Genomic DNA, 24,156 nt, shown 5'->3' on the forward strand with positions numbered 1-24,156 from the left:
GGCATGGGAGAGGAGCTGACTAAAATTGATTGGAAAGGAATGCTAGCAGGAAGCATGGCAGAACAACACTGGCTGAAGTTTCTGGGACCAATTTGGAAGGTGCAGGATAGGTATATCACAAAGATGAAGAAGTATACCAAAGGGAGGATGAGGCAATTGTGACTGAGGATTGGGAAGCTTTTAAAAACCAACAGAAAGCAACTAAAAAGCCATGAGAGAAAAAAATGAAATATGAAGGTAATATACAGTAGCTAATAATATAAAAGAAGGTATCAAAAGTTTTTTTCAGATATTAAAAGAGAAAAAGAGAAGTGAGAGTGGATATTGGACCACTGAAAAATGACACTGGAGAGGTAGTAATGGGGGACAAACAAATGGCAAATGAACTTATTAATTATTTTTGCATCAGTTTACACTATGGAAGACACAATCAGTATGCTAGAAATTCAAGGGTGTCAGGCAGCGGAAATGAGTGTAGTTGCTCTTACAGGAGAAGGTGCTTGGGACACTGAAAGGTCTGAAGACATCAGGACCAGATGGACTACTCACCAGAGTTCTGAAAGAGATCTGAAAGAAATTGTGGAGGCATTGGTAATGATCTCTTTAGAATCACTAGATTCTGGAATAGTTCTGGAGGACTGGAAAATTGCAGGTTGGGAAGAATTTGGAATGTATTATTAAGGACAAGATTTTGAGCACTTGGAGTGACATATAAAATAGGCCAAAATCAGCATGGTTTCCTTAAGGAGGAATCTTGCCTGACAAATTTGTTAGAATTCTTTGTGAAAATAACAAGCAGGATAAACAAAGGAGAATCAGTGGATGTTGTATACATGGATTTTCAGAAGGTCTTTGACAAGGTGCCACACATGAGGCTGCTTAACAATGTAAGAGCCCATGGTATTACAGGAAAGTTACTACCACATATAAAAGATTGGCTAACTGCCAGGAGACAAAGAACGGGAGTAAAGAGTGATTTTTTTTTTATGGTAGGTTGCCAGTGACTAGTGGTATTCTGCAGGAGTTGTTATTCGGACCACTTTTCTCACATTATGTGTCAATGATTTGGATGACAGAATTGATGGCCTTGTGACCAAGTTTGTGGCTGACATGAAGATAGGTGGATTGGCAGATAATGTTGAGGAGGCAAGGAGTCTGCCAAAGTATTTAGATTGGGAGAATATGCAATGAAACGGAATGTGAAATATGGTGTAGGGAAGTGTATGATCATGCACTTTGGTAGAAGGATTAAAGGCATAGACATTTTTCTAATCAGCAAGAAACTTCAAAGATCAGAGGTGCAAAGAGACTTTGGAATCCTCCTGCAGGATTCCTAAAGATTAACTTGCGGGTTGAGTCAATTGTGAGGAAGGCAAATGCACTGTTGGGATTCATATCGAGGGGGCTACAATATAAGAGCAAGGATGTAATGCTGATGGTTGAAACATTGTGAGAAGTTTTGGGCCCCTTATCTAAGGAAAGATGTGCTGGCATTGGAGAGGGTCCAGAGGAGGTTCACAGGAATGTTGATGGAAATGAAAGTATTTTCATATAATGAATATTTGATGGCTCTGGGCCTATACTCACTGAAATTTAGAAGAATGTGCGGAGGTGGGAATCTCAATAAAACCTAGTAGAGGGACATCCATTTAGGGAATGTATTTCTTTTTATCAAAGGGTAGTGAATCCGTGAATTCATTGCCACAGAGGGCTGTGGAGGCCAAGTCATACTGTATATGTACAGAGGTTGATAGATTCTTGATTAGTCAAGGCATCAAAGTTTATGGGGAGATAACAGGAAAATTGGGTTGAGATGATGGAATGGCAGAGCAGACTCGATGGGCTGAAAGGTCTAAAATTCTACTCATATATCTATGATCTTTTGGTCTTTAAGCTACACGTGTGGATCTCAGTTTTTAAAAAAGCAGCAGTGCATTCAAATGAGTACCAACAACTCAATCTGTTCCGTAATCATCTAAGATTAAATTTGTGGCATGATTACATGGGGATATCATCTTATACGTTTGCAGAAAATTATTTCCTCTGAAAAAGCATTAATAGTAAAAATTCTGATTAAAATGTGGCAGTTGGGATTGACATTGTATGGATGGAGTGCAGTCAGTCCAGAATTTATTTCAATGTAAATGAATATAAGCTCACTCACCATAATTCAGCATCAATCAGTAGTGTCACCAGAGGCCATGGAAAGGCTGTTCTGTAAAATGATGATGTCATATTGGCACACTGAGCTTTCTGTGGATATTTGCATTGCAGTGAAATAAAGAGCTTTAGGTTCTAGTGCCTGACTAGGGACTATTGGCTGATATTAATGCAGAGAATTAAAATTGACAGGACATTTCTTATCTTGGACTGACATTGCAGGTGATAAATTGTATAAAGCATCACTGTCAAGGACTGAGCAATGTCTCTGTTATTTATTTGTACCTCTGGCTGCATAGGAACTTTTCGGCAAATCCATGCTTGAAAGAGATGCTGACTGACACGTGAAGGCATTGATTGCAAGAGTTTTGTGGTTGCATAATGCACTGCATTTATTTTAAATTTTCCAGATGACTGATAGAGGTGTCATTTGTAAAAATCCATAGATTGCAAATAGACAAAATATACTTTTATAGCTTCTGCAAATGAGACAATACAGACCTTGAGAGTGAGAGAATTGAAGTGATTCTAACAACCACTAATGTATTCCAGATTACTAAACTCATTGTTTGGAGCTATGTAGAAATAATCAGGCCTATTAGCTTAACTTGAAACAGGATAGCTAAGGTTTAAAATTCTTGCTCTGAAACTTATGATATTTAAGACTTGATGTTTTTCAGGTCACTATTCTTTACAGTTTTCAAAGGCCATCTGGATTACTTTAGCAACAAGCACCATCATACACTTAGTGGCGACTGAGTTACGTTCATGATCTTGTGTTGCTGTAGCCCATTCACTTCAAGCTTCGAACTATTGTGCATTCAGAGATCCTCTTCTCCACACCTCAGCTGTAATATATCATTACTTGAGTTATTGTCACCTTCCTGTCAGCTTGAACCAGTCAGGTCATTGTTCTCTTACCTCTCTCATTACAAGTCATTTTCACCCACAGAACTGCCACTCACTGGATGTTTTTTGTTTTACACACCATTCTCTGTAAACTCTAGAGACTGTTGTGTGTGCAAATCACAGGAGATCAGCAGTTTCTGAGACACTCAAACTATCCTGCTTATCACCAATAATCATTCCACACTCAAAGTCACTTAGATCACGTTTCTTCCCCATTCTGATGTTTGGTGTGAACAACAAGTGAATCTCTTGACCATGTCTGCATGCTTTTATGCATTAATTTGCTGCCATGTGATAGGCTGATTAGATATTTGCATTGACGAGCAGGTGTACAGTTGTTCCTAGTAAAGTGGCTACTGAGTGTATTTTAACTGAAAGGAATAAAAAAGGCCCTGCATTTAAAAAACTTTCACTCGCATGCATTTGCTATTGATTTTTGTTTTCCAGATTTGCAGGCGCTAACTCCCTCTCCTCTGTCAAAATATGACAACCAGCTGGAAATTATTGGCTTTCTACTCTTTATTCATATTTATGTATTTTTCAAATGACCATTTATTTGAAATTATAAGTGTTTTATATTCTGAAGACATCTGAATAACGATGAGTGTTTATTATTTTGACAATATATTGTTACGTTCCCCAGTAACCGGGTGACTTACCAGCAAAGATAGAGAGGTCCGCTGAAGCCTGGTGCCACTATTTTCAAACGTTTTTATTTATAAAGGGGCACAAAAGTATGGTTACTACAAAACATTCAGATCATATACATCGTCAAAACTCAATCTAAAGCACAGGTGTAGTAATAATCAAAAATGAGCTCTATCGTTGTCTAGGGGTTAAACGATTTGTCCAATTGAAATATAAAAGTCTCGCCAGTTCATGGAGGCTTTTTGCCGCTTGAGGGACCGCTGTGTGTTCACGGGTTGGAGAGAGAAAATAAACTTGCCAGCCTTCTGGACTCAAAGCGTGAGATCGAGAACGGGAGTTCCTCGTTGTCAGTCCGAAATCCTTTTCGGGGTTATTAGCCACTCGATTCCCTAGCTAGGGGATCCAAATCACACGTGGCTTCCGAGCAGCTTCCCGTTATTACGAGAGGAATGAGCGATGGTCTCCGTCTAGTGCGTCGCTGGAGTACCGCCTCCAGCAGTCTCCTTTTTATCATGGCTGGCAGATTTGTAAATGTCAATCAAGGTAGGGTGAGGCCATCCCCACACCACATTGCCCGAGGGTGTCCATGTCCCTGATAGCTGGCACGTACTATAGAGTTGCAATTCACACAGGTGCCTCTAAGAACAATGGTCAACTCCGTGGCATTGTCTCTCATTTCCTGGGTCCAAGACCCGAATTAATAGCGATCTTGCGATTCTCTTGAAGGAGGGGGCTGAGGTCATGACAATATACAACTCTATGTTCATTCCAAATTCGCCAGTTGCATTCTTGCTGGAAAACATGATTCATTGGTTACCAGCTCTCTATAATCAGATGTTTTCTTTCAATACAATGTACATGTGTTCGAGTAAGACCGTAACATTCACAATAACCTGAATCTACTGCATTGTGTTTCCACCTGAAAATGATGTGACTTTCATCTGTCAGTAAATCACAGTCAATAAAGTATTCTGAAGTGGACCAGCGGTAATGACAAAATATCCTAACATAAACAGACCAAATTTTAGCTTCTTGGGCTCAGCACATGCAGTGATGAAAGGTACAATCCCAAGGACTGAGAAAATCATGGGGACAGTTTTTAGGAAAGGTCTTGAGTATCAAGGCATTTTGGAGACCTGGAAGAGAATGTTGGCCTCTTGTGGCACTGTAGGAAATGGATTGATCTGTTCGGCATTCTCCTGACCCCACAAGTTCCTATGACTTTGTTTTTCCTTATGTTTTTCCATTCAAGTTACTGATTTCCAAAATGTAGTGGATTCCCTTAATATGAGCAAAGTACTATGTATATACAAAGGGTGGACATCTTTTTGATCTTCTCAGTGGAGCATATTTTAATTCAATGAATTAAAATAGAACATTGGAAAAGCGGTCTTGTCCACCTGGTCATCTAATTTCCACTGGATAAATAAAGTTTAAGAAAACCCTATTAATCACTTCATAGTGTTTCATTATCAGCGTTACTTTAGCGCAATTGGCTCAATAATTTACATAGTGGGCATTGAAGACCAGAAAACAACCTTCTCATGAAATACTGTTTGGTATGTAAAGTTTAAGACCTAATTGTTTCAATTTGAAACACCCATAAATATCAAATGAATAAGCTTAAAAAATACAACTTCTGCTTATTATGATCCTCTCCGGCTAATCTTTCAGCAAGGAGAAAAGTCAAGCTGCTCCTAATGTAAAAAAAAAATCTTGAAGAAATGAAGTTGGCATGGAAACAGTGAAACCAAGTACCTCAACTACCCATGAGCAAAAGGAATGGAAATGCTAGTAATTTATTATCTGCAGTTACCTATTTATAACCTTGAGAAACACACCATATATTGTCAGTAAGAAAATATATTCCAATTGGCCACTGCTTCTTTCTGAAGTTAGTATCCTAGGACAATAGTCTTAAACTCTGTGTGCTTTTTGTAGCCTTGGACTTCATGTTTAACAACAGAAGTGTGCAGCTTGTTCACTTGTTTAAGGAGCTTATGTGTTCAACTCAAAGGAAGAAGCATTACATTTCTAATGAAACTGCAGCAATAAGCACTTTGTGGAATAAATTTCCTTTGCAGCATCACCTTACCATGTGTACATGAGGAAAAGCTCCACTTATGATCCCAATTACTAGAGTAGTTTATTCTGTTAAAGATAGATCTCACATGAAAGCTTGAAAAGCTGCAGGATTGTCTCGAAATGGCTGTGTGTGGGATGAATCTCTAACTTACTCAAACAGGAATCTTCGAAACCTCATTTAAATAATCTGCTGAAAAGAGATTCTAGCTCATACATTAAGATAGCGAGTAGTGGAATATCATGCAAACATATTAAGCATTGCAAAATCAAAGCTCCATTCTGATGTTTCTAATACAAGAGAAAGTCTGCAAATGCTAGAAGTCAAAGCACTGCACACAAAATGCTGGAGGGTCTCAGCAGGCCAGGCAGCATCTATTGGAAAAAAGTACAGTCGACATTTTGGTTTGGGACCCTTCATCAGGATTGGAAAGAAAGATGAGAGGTCAGAGTAAGAATGTGGGGGGGAGGGGAGGAGAAGTACAAGGTAGGAGTTGGGTGAAACCAGGAGATGGATAGTGGTGACTTGTCATCTTCTTTCCCAGTCCTGATGAAGGGTCTCGGCCCAAAACATCGACTATTTACTCTTCTCCGTGGATACTGCCTAGCCTGCTGAGTTCCTCCAGCATTTTGTGGGTGTTGGTTAAACTGATGTTCCTGTTCAGATCATATCAGGGTATTGATATTTTCATGGAAGTGCCACTTCATCACTGAAATGAGCTAATGTGTCTCCAATATTTATTATCTTTCCCAGGTCTGTCGGCAGCTGCATCACTTCTGTCCCTTGCATGGATGATAGGTTCTTACCAGAAGATACTTCGGGACTCCCGGGATGATAAAATGCCCATGACGTATAAGGCTGCTATTACACAGATTCTCTGGCACCTCTTCACCATTGCTGCTCGAGTAATTGCATTTTCCTTGTTTGCCTCCGTTTTCCAACTCTACTTTGGAATCTTTATTGTCAGTCACTGGTGCATCATGACCTTCTGGATAATTCATGGGGAAACAGACTTCTGTATGTCGAAGTGGGAGGAAATCATTTATAACATGGTTGTCGGAATTATTTACATTTTCTGTTGGTTTAATGTTAAGGAAGGGAGGACTCGGTGTCGAATGTTCATTTACTACTTCATTACCTTTTGTGAAAATGCTGCCTTGACTGTGCTGTGGTACTTGTACAGAGATTCCCGTACTACAGACTTTGAAGCCTTAATCATAGTGTGTGTAGTGTTTAGTAGTTTTGCCCTTGGAATATTCTTCATGTTTATATATTATGGTGCTTTGCACCCAAATGGACCAATGTTTGGTTCACAAGGAGGGTGTATAGACGGCAGAGAACGAGACACTGCTACACACATACCTGCACAGGTTGTAACAAGTCCACCCCGAGCGATGACCCAGTGCCGGACTACAGCGGGTGAGCAAGTGCCATCTGATCGCGACAGTTGCATGCCTGTTTTTCAGGTAAGGCCCACTGTCTCCCCAACACCAGTGTCGCGCTCACTGCGAACAGAAGGGCCTGTTATCAGGATTGACTTGCCCAGGAAACGGTATCCTGCCTGGGATGCGCATTTTATCGACAGACGACTGCGCAAAACCATCCTGGCCTTGGAATACACCTCGCCTGCCACTCCATGCCTCCAGTACAGAAACATTAGCTTTACACAGGAAGTACTGGAATATGAAACCACTGTGTAGTAATATACAGGCAGATCTAGATGCATGGAATATTGTCACCCTTCTTAAAGGGTTCAAGTCTATGTAGAATAGCAGTGCACTGCAGGGCTCCCCCTCAACAACTAACCTTGCTCTGTCATGGCAGTGTACAGAACGCCTGTATCTACTAACGTGTCTTTGCTGAGGAAATGTAGTAATGATGCCACACTCCGACTCTGTTGGAGTGAATTGGTCAGTCATTTTTGTTCTTGCCTTTTACAGGAAATGATTTTTACATTTGTTTCAAACAAAATAAGCGTCGGTGCACATAGTTCTGTGTCACTCAATTGTGAAAGGCTACACACAAGTAAATGTATGGTACCTTGGGTTTAAACTTAGAAATGTCAAACTTTGCTGATTGTTTGAAAAAAAAACACGGTTTGCATGTGATGTTTGAAGTATTATTTCCAAACTTTACTATAGCTTATTCTCCTTAACCAGTTTTTTTTAAATGTCACAATCTATTTGCCAAATAGTGACCAAATATTAAGAGTAATGACAGTATATGATATTCTGTAGAGGTTAGACAACACACATTGTTTGAACTTTTAATCCCTATACATTACAAGTCTATTTTTTGATGTAAGCAGGATGTTTCTCTGCAGTTATTATGGTTCTGGCAATGGAAATATGTTCAACATTCTTGCAAACAAAATAGATAATTATAGTAATTCTTACAATTCACATTGTAATGGGCCATGCACATTTTAGTGCGGGGAATAAAAGCATTAAAGCTGCAATATAGAATAGCAAGGTATTATGACTTTTTTTAATAAATTAGCAGAACATTTGACTTTGTTTTAAATGTCATCTTTTCACTTTTACTATCTTAATACCATGCATAGAATGCAAAGCAAATTCTCAGGAAATATGACTTCAAATAAATTTGAAATATAAAATATTATTAAAATGTTGGTTTTAGATTCAGAGTACAAATATAAATGTTATTTTACAAACATTAATTATTTTCAGTTTGTATGTTGGCTGGCAGGTACAATATTTTTAAATGTATTCTGTTAAAATATCACACTTGCTTTCTTTGTTGTACTACAGCTTTTGGCAGCGAACAGTTAAGAGCAACTGTAAAGATACATTAATCAACACAATTAACCTCTCATCAGTAAAACTGGAAACAAATGTTCCAATAAAGAGGTATCAATTTTCAAGTACAGCCAATATTCTTGAAATTTTGGGAAGTTAGATTAGTTGGTCTTCATTCAAAGATGAATTAGGAAAGATGAGTTACTGCATTATCATGTGTCTCTATAAGATGGTATAATTGATTAGGATAGGAACACTGTGCCATATCAGAAGTTTTGCCTTTCACTTGGGCAGTGGCATGAAATAAAATAATTCTTCACTATTGATAAGAAGTACATTCATTCTGATTGCAAGTGAAATGGGTGCTAATTCACAGCTGTACTCTGGAACATTTGATGAATTAAAGTTTGTTAGTAGTATTTTTTTTTAACCAAGGGCTTTTGGTTCCATGTGGAGTTTTAAATTGAGGATCCATGCTGCCTGGAGTGTAAATAACAAATTGCCCAACTAATGTTGGCATGGTCCTGAACTGCTTGCATTGAAATAATGCAATGGTTCAGGTAAGAAACTTGCAACAGTTTGGATTGAAGAAGCTCAATTGCATCTTTTAGTTTTTTTTTTGAATTACAAGAACTTATGCAGCAAAATGTTAAAATATTTTTCCAGATTAAACATAGAGGAAATGCAAACTTACATTAAATTTGAAAACTAGCATCAAATATTTATTAATGAAGTTTACTCGAAGAATGAAAAAAATGAAATGTTTTTACATTTTTGCCATTAATTTTCACAGCCTAAATAGAATTATGCAACTTTTCAAGAGCAGTTAAGCAATTAATCCCATTAATATCTTTAAATTTTGCTTCTCTGGAGCATTCAGAAACCAGCATGCAGCTTTGTTAGTCCACAGCTCAGACATATGAGTCAATGAGCAGCACTGCTTTATGTGAAATAGAGTGTTGCATAAATCAAAAAGAGCCAAAAACTAAGCAGTAGTACCACTACGGTCCAACAGGACACCTGGTATCAATAAAATAACACTGGTGCTTATCTGGAGATTGTGCTATTAGTTTCACAAAAATAAATACAGGCCATCCCCAGATAGTGAACGGCTCCAATTTTACAGACAATCGTAAGTTGATTTAGTTTGTAAATTGGAAAATACGCACAAAGGACTCACTATGGTAACCATATCTACATAGTATTGTAATGAATGGCATCAAAATTGTTTAAGACTGATAAGAAAGAGCAATAACTATGTAGGATTTTAAAATTTAATAATACTGTGGGAGCTCGTTCCTATCTATTGGTATCCATAAGTAACGTGTTCATAATCATGTACTGAAACCTAGGATGGTAACAATATTGCAGTTGTCACTGATCATACAATTTTGAATAAAAATTACTTTGGATCTACATGACTCGATAACTGCAGTAATCGATAAGAAAAGTACACCCTGTTTTCTTTAAAGTCTAATGTTTTTAAAAGAATTTATTATAAAGCTTAAATTGAAAACGGAGCAAAGACACAAGGAACTATAATTCCAAAAGCATGCTACAAATCATTAATAATTTTAAAATCTCAAATTGAGAGGTAGAGTTTATTAAAGAATTTGAAAATTTCAGTGTTTTAATTTTTGTAAAATACAAAACTGTGGGTAAATATATACTTTAAATATATTCAAAATAAAACATTTTCTTCCATGTTATTTATAATGTGTGACATCAGTCCTTTTTTCCCCACAGTTAATGTATCTTAAAATGTTTGTATAACTACACCCCTAATTTGAAGCCTTATTTTTACACATTAATATGGACCAGACTGTTGCTTATTGCCTGAGGCAAAAACTAGTGAAAAGAAGTTAAATAGTGCCTGCTTAAACTCCACAGATGGTCTAAAGAGTTAGAGGCACTACCCGTGTTGGCACTAAGCAATGCAGAGCATAAGATCCCAGTAATGATTCTTGGTCTGTTACGTGTTAGTTGACTGTTGCTCCAAGTTGGAGCAGATGTAGGGGTGCTATGATTTCTTTCAAATGTACAGCTTTGAACCTGGGCTAGGGAATGGATGAAATTGCCCCTTGATTATTAAATGGCTATGGAAAACACATTTTTATGCTTGCCAGATAAGGTAGGACAGGATGAAGTAAGGTCTTTTTCCCTCCTTGGTCAAGTAACTAGCCAAAATTTCCTCTGTAGGCACATACAGTATATGCAAAATGCCCAACTGGAGGAGGACCTCAGCCTGAATGATATTTGCGGATGCACTGCCTAATGAGAGTCAGTGCTATCTGATCACACTGAAGGGAGGGGTAGAATAATTTCGAGAGTGTGGAGTAACAGTGCCTGCACAGTGACATGAAAGACACTGATAGTTTCCAGTAAAAACGTCTACATAATAAAGAATAGAAGCATCATTTTGCATTTAGTAGCTTCTATTTGCAATATTATCATTACTGAATACTATTCAAAGTACTGTGTGTGGACTGCTGTGTGGCACAATGATTCAGAGGACCAAACCTCATCATGTTGTGCGGAATTTCAAGTACACACTTGAAATTAGTACTTTGTTCACATAATATATACATCTATCCTGTGGAGAACGCAGAGTAATTACATGTGCACCTTTCTTGTAGACGTGAATATTGTGAGGCATTCACCAGTTTGCGAGTTAGTCTGATGGAGATTTATTAATCCTTATTAAAAATGAATGGATAGAATATCGTGGCTTGTGATAGATGATTGTAGATGAACTATGATTTGTCTCATTTTGGGGATAACATATAGTTTTTAGAAATCATAAACACAAGAGATTCTGCAGCTGCTGGAAATCCAGAGTAAAATGCACAAAATGCTGGAGGAACTCAGCAGGTCAGGCAGCATCTCTGGAGTGGAATAAACCACTCAATGGTCCCCTCTCCTTTCCTATCAGATCCCTTCTTCATCAGCCTTCCAACTAGCACCTCCCAGCTTCTCAATTCATCCGCCTTCCTCATCCACCTACGATGTCCCTCACGTGCTTCACCTGTCACCTTCCAGATAGTATTCCTTCCCTCTCCCCCCCCCCCCCCCACCCTCACCTCCTTAGTCTAGCTTCTTCCCCTTTCCTGATGAATGGTCTGAGTTCAAAATGTTAACTGTTTATTCCCCTCCATAGATGCTGCCTGACCTGCTGACTTCCACCTGCATTTTGTGTGTGTTACTCTAGTTACCGTATTAGAAATCTATTTCTTGTGGGCATTATTTTTGAAAACTTGAAATATTCAATATAAAAGAATATATAATAGAACCAAGGCAGATTATCTTCTAACAAATAGGGGAGACTTCATTATGAGTCAGATTTAAAATCTGTTCCAAAGAAAATCTATGTAGTAACTTATAGTATGTTAAGAAGTAATTGAGATTTTCTTTTTTTTTTATTCTGTTGCATTAACATCATTTTACTGGGTGTTGTTGAAGACCATTTTTAAGTCTGATCATAGAGTTAAGCAGTTAATACAAAGATTACATGAAATACAACTATTTACTAAATCGGTGCACTTCCACAGTATATGGGAGATATTGTGCCATCAAAATGCATATGTTATGATATGATTTAATCTGCTGCTTTTAATTTTTAGTGAAATATCTACCTCAGATGTTTATTGTATTTTTTTTCTTGTCTTTGTGGTCTCCTGGTGAAAAGTGGGAATGAATTGTTAATGTATTATGCAGGGAAGATCAGTTAGAACCAGTTCATAGTTTGTCTTTCATTTTTCTCTTAATGTTATTTTGAAGTGATATTTACTCAAAATGCTAATTTTATTATATATTCATTCAGATATAAATGGAATTAAATAATATTTAACTTTAAGGAAGTAAATTCTGCACATGCTGTTACTCATCTTTTGATATCACTACAATGTATATTCTCACCTCAGCAATGGCTGTTTTTCCAGTTTAGCTCTTCCATTATTAATGCCTTTGCTTCTGACTGTAATTGAAGTGAAAACATATCTCACTGACCGTTTCATTCCTAATTCCATCTTTCATTGATATATTTTGACATCTCACAAAGTGTAAATGAACATTAAATCTGAAGATACAGAGCATAAGCTGAGAAAAAGTTATCTTAATTTTCTCATTTTTCACCAAGAAGGAAAAAAGATATTCTGATATTAATGAAACTGGAATTAGAGGCCACAATTCAGTGAAGGACAAGATAATTATGATCTTTTTTCATTAATCTATACAGGATTTTCATCTCTGTGTTCACTGGGAAGTATTGATCACTTGGAGGGAACAAGAATAGCTTACTAACAGAACTAATGTTATCTTTTTCTAGCTTGGACTGTCCATTATATAACATGCCAACAACACTATTATTTAGGTGTCTGGTGGAGAATTCTACCATTTCTCTGACAACAGAACAGATACATCAAATGGAAAATATGCTCAGAATTAAATATTTGGGACAGAATATGTTTACTGCAAAAGCTATCACATGTAATACATACTTTAAATATGAACAATATTATTTAAAGTGTGTAGTCAGTCTATAAGCATCATTTCTCGTCTATTTTGCTTTCCCTTGCACTTTCTCTCTTGCTCGCAAACTCCCATTTTCTTCTGTTCTCTCTTCAACACTCCCACTCTTTTTCAATATTAAGTAGAGAATTTTTTATATAAGACGGGAAGCATTGACTGAAATGACAGCAGTTAGTAATACCAAACAAGTAAACAAAATACAGTAATTTTTTAAAATTCTAATTTGTGATACAGTAATTTGTAAGTCACCCTGCTAAGTGATTTTAAATAATACAAATGCTGTCTTTTGTATGACTTTTAATATGTTTTGCGTTACTCTCTACTTCTGAATTCTATTTTTAAGAATGCCCTAGCTTGAGGAACATTTAAAATGCATTCCACCAGGAGGATAAGCCTGCAGGGTTTAGAAAGACAGTCTTCAGTTGCCTTTTTATTCAGGTAAAATTAGTTGCCTAATTTTGTAAAGGAATACAACTTTAATCGTATTGTATCCCTAAGTGTGATTGTGTTGCAAGATGCAAAAGAACTTGATTCATCACTTTGCTTGCTTTACACTGCTGCTTTTGCCTCAGTATTTGTTACTTAGCTTCGACATACAATGACATTGAGCTTCTGCAAGGTGTACCATGGTGAGATGAGGGTGAAGCAGTATGACATTTTACAAAACTGAAACTTACAGCCTTTAATACCCAGAAAAATGTACATTTTATCTTTTGCACATTTACGTATTGTCATTGTATTTAACTTATGGAAGCTGTTGCCATTCAGAAGTTGGTTTTACTCCCCATTTTAATGGAAGGTTTGCAAAAGTGTAATCATAAAATGTTAATCATTCTGGTTAACACTGAAATTAATACATTTTATGGTGTATATTTTATGCCCCATTAACAATAGGAAGAAAATCAGTGAATAAGAATATGTTTTGAGATGTTGCATGCTGAATGCAGGTAGTTATGACACATTACTAATATTACATCACCCTTTTTCAAAATGGTTTTATAGAAAACCCTTTTCACATTTGGGTTTGTCTTCACTAATCATGCACTGTCTCATTTGATATAACAATCAAATAACCTTTTAAGCTTTTAAATTTATGTAGTTTTTATTCACCCTTGAGAGAAGAATTTTATAAAATACTTTCTGGATTTTAATAATTTAAGACTTGGACTATGCAATTCTTTTTATTCCAGAAGAAATTTTTAGAAATTGACAACATGTGAATTACTTCAGAGAACACGTGTCAAAGTTTTTACAACACATTACTGAAAATAAAAATGGCTAAAATATTGCAAGTTTATTATGTCAAAAATCACTTACAGATTGTAATCTGTGTGCAGGCCAAATAACTCTCATGTCTAAACTGCTTAGGTTTGCTAAATGTCATAGCAATGCTTAGTGAGTATAACACAAATGAAACATCCAATATACCCAAGCAGCATAAAGAAATTATGATTACATTAAATACAAGAAATTCTATAGTATTATAAAGTAACATAGCATCTGGATCATCATAACAATTGTCTATTTAATTGTTTTTATTTGTACTGTTTTTCTTTCACAATGAGGAGTATGCAATAATTAAATCTGTTACAATTGACATTGAATGATGCAAAACCTCTCACAGTTTCCTGTTTTCAGCTTCAGCAACTATCCAACATTCAAACGCTGCCTCTTATTGAATGCTATCATTTAAGTCTTAGATACAAGTAATTGTGAAAAATCTCTACCTTCTAACACACTCTGAACCATTTATTGATCAGGTTAGCACGATACCACAAAGGAGCAGGTGACATAATATGTGGGCAGCAAAAACTCAATTTTCTATATTACAGCAGCAGCTATATTCAGAATATGATATTTATATGTGTTCTTGTGTTTTTCTTTAATGAGTAGTGCGAAACATTTTTAATCTGGTTTATTAACATCATAAGTCTATGAAATGACATATATTCATCCCATTCCATAGAGAAATGAATAGCAGTGCTGGTTTTGCCCTGACTGCTTCTTATGTGTACTGTATGTGAAAGGCTGTATGTATAATTGAGGATGTAATCAGTATCTTTCTTGGGTCTTGGCAGTTCGATCAGCTGTAACATAACAGCTAGTGATTGTGTATACTGCTTTATTTAGTGGAAATAATCTGTGGGTTAAAATGTCTCCTCTTTGTGTACCTGTAATCAGTTTTGTACTGTGTGGTTCGATGTTATTTAGCACACATGACTGAGCATATGTTCACCTGAATGATTAGAAACTGCATCAACAGATAACTTAGTTGAGAAATAATTGTTGACGTCATTAAGATGTTGCTTGGTTTTAAATGTCATGTGTGCTAAAACAAAGATTATTATATGATAGCTGCTGAGTTTTTAAATGACTTTCTATTATTCTTTTCTCAGCTGCTGATTAATAGTCTTTTTTATTAGAATTAAAAGGATGGAATGATGTGTTTCATGATGTACATAGTTATTTGGTGCCACCTTGTAATATTGTTTCTTTTAAAACAATTCAAGAAAGTAATTGGGCTTGAAACTTTGTATATTATGAACTTTTTTGTACATTTTTATTTTGCTGCAACACAAAAACCAAAATCATTAAAATAAATTATGCCATTACCAGTTTTAGTAGTTGTGATTGCATTGTGTAACGCAAAATCACAGCAGAATGTACAACCTGTTCTCAATGTCTAGAACTCTGCAGAAAAAAGTAACATGAAAAATACTTGCATATTTATTATGTTAAATATTGCATAGTAAAAAATTGTTGATAAATCTAAGATCCGTACAACATAATATTATTGGATAACTTTGCCAATCAAGTATGTATCCAATGTGCTACTATATCAAAGCAAAATACCAGCTTCCCAAATTATTTCTTTTTTAAACCAGCCTTTTATTGCAACTTCATGCTACAGTCATTTTAATAAGATTATCATTTATTTCAGAATATAAATATATGTATGATTGAAGAGGATAATTACTGATCTGATTTTTTCCCCTCCACAGCTCTTCTCCAAGCACATTGAAACTGAAAAATCGAGCTTAAATGTAATTATAAACATTTGTAAAGAAAGGAGCTTATCATGGCATTCATCCCAGCAAAATCTGAATGTTGTTTCATGAGTACACTGAATAATATCCTAATGGAATTCAATTTCATGTCCTCTTGATTTTATGTTTTCCACTAAATAATACAGATAGGTTAAAAGCAGCTTAAATTGACCCTTTGATTTTCAGTTTTTTTCTTAATTATGCTCTTGATAGCAATTTTTATTGAGTAGACAGGATTTTCTCCTTATGGTATTTTAATGCCATTTCTTCCACCTATATCTATAAAATTCATTAAATATATAATTGGGTACAACTTTGAACCTACCTGCATGTTTCTCCAGACCTACTTCCAATGACATTTTAAACCTTGCAGCCTACCAATTATTTAATATTTTTCACATTCCTTTCATAATCGAGCAAGAAAATTATTGCAAGGGGGAACAAACAGATTTAACAAGTTAAGAGTTTCTAATGAAAAACAGTATTTAAACACTTCCCTGAATCCCAAACTGCCTTACTATGAATGGAGTACTTTCCATTGCTACACTAACATGTGGGCGGCATGGTAGTGTAACAGCATAAAGATGTTACAGTGCCAGCAACCTGGGTCCAATCTGCTCCTGTCTGTAAGGAGTTTGTACACTCTCCTGTAACCACATGTCCCTCCAGGTGTTCTGGATTCTTTACAGAAAGATGTACAGATTACTAAGTTAATTGGTTACATGTTTGTAATTGGGCAGTGGGGGCTCTTTGGACTGGAAAGGCCTGTAACCGTGCTATATCTCTAATAACCTCACCTAACAATTAATGCGTATAGAGCAAGATACCAAAATATCTGGGGGGGAAAATCACCAGAGAGGAAATAGTTAACCTAGTTTGATAACCTTTCATCAATACCAATGCTTGTACTTCAGACTTACAATGTCTACAGTATTTCACTTTTCAATACCGGACAAAATAATCTGTTTTCTGAACTTTGTTGAGGGATACTTATTGGGCAGAAGACTTGGGCCATTCTCAGTTTATTAGTGACTGCCATCAGGTCTTTTGTTCCCAAGTATGAGGGTAGAGCATCATTTTAATCACTCATCTGAAAAATGACAATTCAACTGTCCTCCATGCAGAACAAGCTGGGGCTAGACTGGGACTTCGCGATATAAACATGTGGCCATCAGTAAGAGTGTTCTAATTGGTTCAACACTGACAATTTTCAGCAGTTATATCAAGTTTTCCCTTACTCACTGTCCATTACACCACTGGCTTTTAGAGCGGCAATGAATATCCTCCACCTCGTTATGCAAAGATGAAGAAGGATTCTTCATTGCTGTTTCTGTAACAATATCTCATGGACTAGTTTTTAGCAGTGAGCTGAACCTCCAAATCTGGAGGACTGGTGGACCACTCTTAGTCTGGCCTCTACACTTTGACATGTTTGGCATGGGTGACCCTACCAAGAGTCAAAGCATAAGGCCCTGACACCAACCAACATAGCTCTCCAGGCCATTGAGGTACGCAAGCCTCCAAACCCTACGACAAGGTGGTGGTCCTCTTGGGGGCAAGTTGTCCCTATTTTTGTAAAGAAACACCTTACCCTTTGGTTAGAAATGAAGAAGGATATGATGAAGTAATAGGATTGAATAAGAAAGCAGGCAGCAAGTTCTTACAATATGCCAAAGTAATATTAAAGTACTACTGTTTGTGCTGGACTGCAGGATTTAATAAAACCAATTCAGACAAAAAAAAAACTGAACATTTAGCATGAAAGTAGGTTGAGAGGACAAGAAAGGGGAGATGCAGACATGGATGAAGTCTTGAAGGATTTTGATGAACTGAGAGGTTGGTAATGAATGGTGGTTAATAGCCCTCTAATTTGCAGAAGAAGATTCGAGAGGCTGACCTCTATTTGACTTGTGTACGCAAAATGAAACACCGGAACAGTAAATACAGTCTGAAAAGATCAAGTCTGGGGGCAGCATATGTAGGTATCAGGATTTAGAAGGAGATGAGGTGAGGTGGCATCAGAGGCTATTGATATTTTAAATGTACATAGTACCTTGCAGCTATATTCCAGGGCTGGCAGAACACTTAAAATAATTAAGGAGTTTAAACTAATATTATATCAAAATATTTGAGGAAACCAAACAAAATAATTTTGATTTGGAAGGAAAGTGGAATAATCCAGAAATAATCAGCAGGCTTCTGCTGAAGAGTGATTGACTGAAAATGTCAACTTTTTCTCTCTCTACAGATTCCACTGAACCTCCTGAATACTTTAAATATTTCTGTTTTGATTTCAGATTACCAGCATTCACAGTTTAGATTTGCTTTCATTCATGTTAAACTGTGGAAAGGTTTGGATTATTTATGACGTTGCATCACATTGACAATCGAACACGATAGTTGATGTGAAAAATGGTGAGTGGAGAGATAAAACTGGCTGTCATTGACATGAGAATAATAGGTAATTATGTGTTTGCATATAATGGATTGATAATATATATGTGCCTTAAAGCACAACAAATATCATTGTGTTTGTGCAGGTGTGAAATCTCACAATTCTGTCCCTGAAAAATAACAAAAGATATGGGCAACAAATAACTTGAAACCATACTAAGTTTACAGCCAGATTTAAGTTTAGACCAGTATTTGGCAGATTCTAAATATTTTTTGCAGACTAAGTGCCCAGTTATAGAAAGAATTGTATAAAATCCTATCAAGGAGCCACAGACTCTGCTTTTCATTCATCTAGTGAAATTGCTAAGTTGCAAAAAAATTTTTCCACTTGGATTGTGATTAGTACATGAAAGGTTTTGACTATTTGAGAAGCGTCAAAGAAAAATATGAAAGTATACAGATGAAACATAAGGAAATAGATTCAGAGTAGTTCTGGCAAAACACTGGCAATATCTACACATACATCAATCTTGTCAGCTTTTAATTCAACAGAAAAGGTATTTGCTAATAGTCACAAAACTGGAGAGTTTACTAACCAAACTTTGTTGTTCAGGATTTGTATTGTTTTTCATTGAGTAGTCAGAATTACACACTAGGTAATAAAGGAAACTTACATTGCTGCCCATCGTGACATTAAAGCTGAAAATCACCCCATAACATATAATTGTGTGAATTTGTCATTTACAAACCATTTATCTCTGGAGTAAAGGAGTGATAGAAAGCTCCTTTTGGTTGTATACACTAATTGCCTGAAATAGATATATATTTATATGGAATTCCACATTAAATCATACTTACATAAACCACCATATCAAATAATTGGGATATATTCATTGTTTAAATTTTAATTTGTAACATCAGAACAACTGATCATTGCTCTCTAGGACCCTCAAGCCCTTGGGTGATGTGAATTTCTAAGCAAATGATTGTGTCTTCTCATATGGCATAAAACTGAAGCTTTATTCAACATAACAGAGAAAGAAATGCACTGAATAGATTTTAGGAAATCTTTTGAGTATAGAAGCATAGGGAAATCAGTATTGATAACAGAGATATGGAGTTTAGACTACTTCCTCCTATGCATGGATTTGGAGGAGATTGTGGAGGCAATACTGCCGGTGCCTGTCCAGTATACCAATTCTTAGAAGTACACTGGAAGGCAGGGATCATTGCAGTCTATAGACCATGTGCTTGATCTTGATCTCCAAACAGTCTTTTCCTCTGTGGCTGTCCTGGCGCACTGAAAATGATGATAAATGTCATCATCAATATGTACCCACATTGAAAGGTCATTCCTGATATAATGGAATTAGACAGCACATTATGGGACTTTATTGATAGGTAATGTGCAGGAGTAGAGACACTTTGCTTTGTGTTATAGGATTTTGATGAGACCCCATTTTTAATAAGAGGTCTGGTCTCTCAAATTGATGAAGAATATACACTCATTACACACCTGGACATCTGCTTGTTAATGCAAATATCTAATCAGCTGTTCATTTGGCAGCAACTCAATACATACAAGCATGCAGACATGGTCAAGAGGTTGAGTTATTGTACAGACCAAATATTAGAAGGAGAAAGGAATGTGATCTAAGAGATGTTGACTGTGGAATAATTTTTGGTGCCTGATGGAGTGGTTTGATTATCTCAGAAACTGCTGATTTCCTGGGATTTTCACATACAAGTCTTTAAGATTTACAGAAAATGACACAAAAAATAAAAGAGCATTCAGTGAGCAGCAATTCTTGTTGGCAAAAGCACCTCGTTAATGAAAGAGGTCAGAAAAGAATGGCCAGACTGGTTCAAGCTGACAGGAAGTAACTCAAATAGCCACAAGTTACAACAGTGGTGTGCAGAAGAGCACAATGACTGCACAACATGTTGAACCTTGAAGTGGATGGGGTTCAGCAGCAGATGACCATGAACATACACTCAGTGGCCACTTCATCAGCTATAGGAGATACCTAGTAAAGTGGCCACTGAGTTGATTCGAATCAGAGAGAGTTCAGCAAATCTTCAACAGATTGATTCCTGCAACAGATCTTTTACCATTTGAGGAAAGATGAAGAAAATCAGGCCTGCATTTGGTCAGTCCAGCAACCACCAGTTTCTTTTTTAGGTGCAGATAATGTAGACACCCTTGCATTCTCTGACTCAGATGATAACATAATCCAAATTGCGCCAAAGTGTGGATAGCATTGTTGGCATGCAATCTCCCATTTAACAAGCAATTGGTGATGGCAAGGTTATGCTGAAAGTGTATAGTTAGACAAAGAACTCCGCAGGAATTGACTTACCCTGCTCCCTCTTTTCCGACACTGGACCTGAAGTTATCTAAGAGAATTACTTTGTCTTCACTAAGATGCAAGGTAGTGTTTTCATTCTTGGCCACATTCACAGGAGGAAATGCTGCGAAATCATAATAGTTTACAGTTGACTGCAAAGTTTCAGAACAATGGTTCCCAACCTTTTTTAGACCATGGACCAATACCATTAAGCAAGGGATCTGTGGACCCCAGTTTGGGAACCCCTGCTTTAGAAGATGAGCTAAAGACCTTCTGCCTTTATACTATAGTCAGGATAGCAATACCAATGTGAAAGTATCTACGTTCCCAGCTGCAATAAGAAGAGTGACATTCAGTTCTGTCATGGCTGAGGTTTCATATAAAGACCCTGATGTTCCTTATGATTTTTAGCAAGGTGGTCACACCTCAGGCACAGGCAGAAAGTTGTTGGACAACTTGCAGGAAAAGAAGAGGGAATAGGCAAATAATGCACTATTACCTTATGACCATTCCCCTTGACAACAAGTATACTGTTTTGGGTATTGTTGGGGGATATTGTTGTTCAGGAGAAGGCAGCAGTAGCCATGTCTGTGGCACCAGGACTGGCTCTGAGTCTCGGCGGGCAAGGTGAAGGCCGAAAGGACTATAGTGATAATGTACTCAATAGTTAAGGGCGTACAAGAGACTCTGTGGCCATGAAAGGGATTCTGGAATGGTATTTTGCCTCTCTGGTGCCAGGATCCAACATGTCACAGAGTGGCTACAGAACATTCTTAAATCTTAGCACAATTGACATAGAGGAAGTGATAAGGTCCTGCAGAGTGAATACAGAAAACGAGGAAGGAAGTTAAAAAGCAGGACCTTGAGGTTGGTAATCTCTGCTTGTCAGGGAAAGAATAGAAGGACATATCAAATGAATGTGTGGTTGAAAGTTTGGTGTAGTGGGCAGGGATTCAGATTTCTAGACAATTTGGGATTTCTTCTGGGGCAGAGGTGACCTATACAGGAGGGATGGTTTGCACCTGAATTGGAGGGTAACCAATATCCTGGAAGACAGTTTTGCTGGTGCTACTAGGGTAGGTTTATACTCAATTGGCGGGGGGGAGGGAGGGGTGGTTGAGATCCCAAGCATCGGGGAGGCAAATGAGAGACTGGAAAGTGATGCAGAAGTCTATGACAGCAAGTTAAAAATTCATGACAAGTACAAGCATGTCAGGAGTGAAGAAATCCTATTGAATTTATCTTAATGTTAGAGGCCTGACAGACATGGCAAATGAACTTGGGGCTTGATGGGGATATTATAGCTATTTTGGAAATATGGCTAAGGGAAGTACAGCTTAATGTAACTGGCAGCATAATGTCCCGGGGTGCAGATGTTTTAGATAGGATAGGGGTGGAGGGATAGCGAGGAGGAGTTGTTGCATTTTGATTAAGTGAAAAGTCACAGCAATGTCAAAGATGAAATTACTGAAGGATCATCCAGTGAGGCTTTATGGGTGGAGCTGAGAATAAAGATGGGTATGATCATATTACTGAGATTGTACTATATGCCCCAAATAGGCCAAAGTCTGAAAGGAAAATCTTGTCTGACTAACATACCACAATTTTTTGGGAAAATTACAATCAAGGTAGACAAAGGAGATGCAGTAGATGTGGTGCACTTGGATTTTCAGAAAGCCTTTGACAAGGTGCCACACATGAGGCTGCTTAGCAAGATAAGATCCCAAGGAATTACAGTGTAGTTACTAACATGGGTGAAACATTGGCTGATCAGCAGAAAACAGAGAGTGGGAATAAAGGGATCCTATTCTGGCTGGCTGCCAGTTACCAGTGGAGTTCCACAGGGGTTGGTGTTGTGACCGCTGCTCTTTACGATATATGTCAATGATTTGGACTATGGGATTAATGGATTTGTGGCTAAATTTGCCGATGATACAAAGATAGGTGGAGGAGTGGGTAGTGTTGAGGAAACAGAGAGTCTACAGAGAGACTTAGATAGTTCAGGGGAATGGGCAAAGAAGTAGCAAATGAAATACAATGTTGGAGAGTGTATGGTCATGCACTTTGGTGGAAGAAATAAACAGACTATTATTTAGATGAGGAGAGAATTCAAAATGCAGAGATGCAAAGAGACAAGGGGGTCCTTCTGCAGGATACCCTAAAGATTAACCTGCAAGTTGAGTCAGTGGTAAAGAAGGCAAATGTAATGTTGGCATTCATTTCTAGAGGTATAGAATGTAAGAGCAGGGATGTGATGTTGAGGCTCTATAAGGCACTCGTGAGACCACACTTGGAGTATTGTGTGCAATTTTGGGCTCCTTATTTTAGAAAGGATATACTGATGTAGGAGAGGGTTCAGAGAAGATTCACGAGAATGATTCTAGGAATGAAAGGGTTACCGTATGAGGAACGTCTGGCAGCTCTTGGGCTGTATTCCCTGGAGTTCAGGAGAATGAGGGGAGTTCTCAGAAACATTCCAAATGTTAAAGGGCCTGAACAGATTTGATATGGCAAAATTATTTTCCATGGCAGGGGAGTCCAGGACAAGAGGGCATGACTTCAGGATTGACTGGTGTCCATTTAGAACAGAGGTATGGAGAAATTACCTTAGTCAGAGGGTGGTAAATCTGTGGAATTTGTTGCCACGAGCGGCTGTGGAGGCCAAGTCATTGGATGCATTTAAGGCAGAGATAGATAGGTTCTTGATTAGCCGGGGCATAAAAGGGTATGGGGAGAAGGCAGGAGAGTGCGGATGACTGGAAGAATTGGATCAGCCCATGATTGAATGGTGCAGCAGACTCAATGGGCTGAATGGCCTACTTCTGCCTCTATATCTTATGGTTTTAAATAGTCAATGGGAATTAGAAGAACAAGTATTCAGGGAGGTTGTGCATAACTGTAAGAATAATAGTACAGAATTTTAACTTTTCTGACATAGACTGGGACTGTCACACCGTGATACCCACCATACATTTGGGAACTGCTTTGTCAAGCACTTCTGTTCCATTTGCCAAAAGTGGAAATTCCCAGTGGCCAAACATTTTCATACCAATACCCATTTCCATTCTGACATATCATTCCATGGCCTCCTCGTGTGCCACAATAAGGCCACCTCAGAATGGGGAACACCTTATATCCTGTCTGGGTAGCCTCCAACCTAATGGTATAAATATCAATTTCTCCTTCCCTCTTCTATTCTTCACTATTATCCCTTACCACTCCTCACCTGCCTATCACCTACCCCTGGGTTCCCTCCTCTTTCCTTTTCTCCGATCATCTAC

The 24,156-nt window shown here is 37.4% G+C and overlaps 1 protein-coding gene across 1 annotated transcript in view; it reads left to right on the top strand.

Annotated features, from left to right (window-relative positions):
• xkr7b (XK, Kell blood group complex subunit-related family, member 7b) overlaps positions 1-15,688 on the top strand; it is a 243,030-nt gene extending 227,342 nt beyond the window's left edge. The window contains exon 3 of the mRNA XM_073061859.1: positions 6,554-15,688. Within this exon, the coding sequence (XP_072917960.1) occupies positions 6,554-7,500 (947 nt within the window). The 3' untranslated portion in view covers positions 7,501-15,688. The remainder of the gene's footprint in view (positions 1-6,553) is intronic.
• The last annotated feature ends 8,468 nt before the right edge of the window (positions 15,689-24,156 follow it).

Source organism: Hemitrygon akajei, chromosome 11 (assembly GCF_048418815.1).
Source record: "Hemitrygon akajei chromosome 11, sHemAka1.3, whole genome shotgun sequence".
NCBI lineage: Eukaryota > Metazoa > Chordata > Chondrichthyes > Myliobatiformes > Dasyatidae > Hemitrygon > Hemitrygon akajei.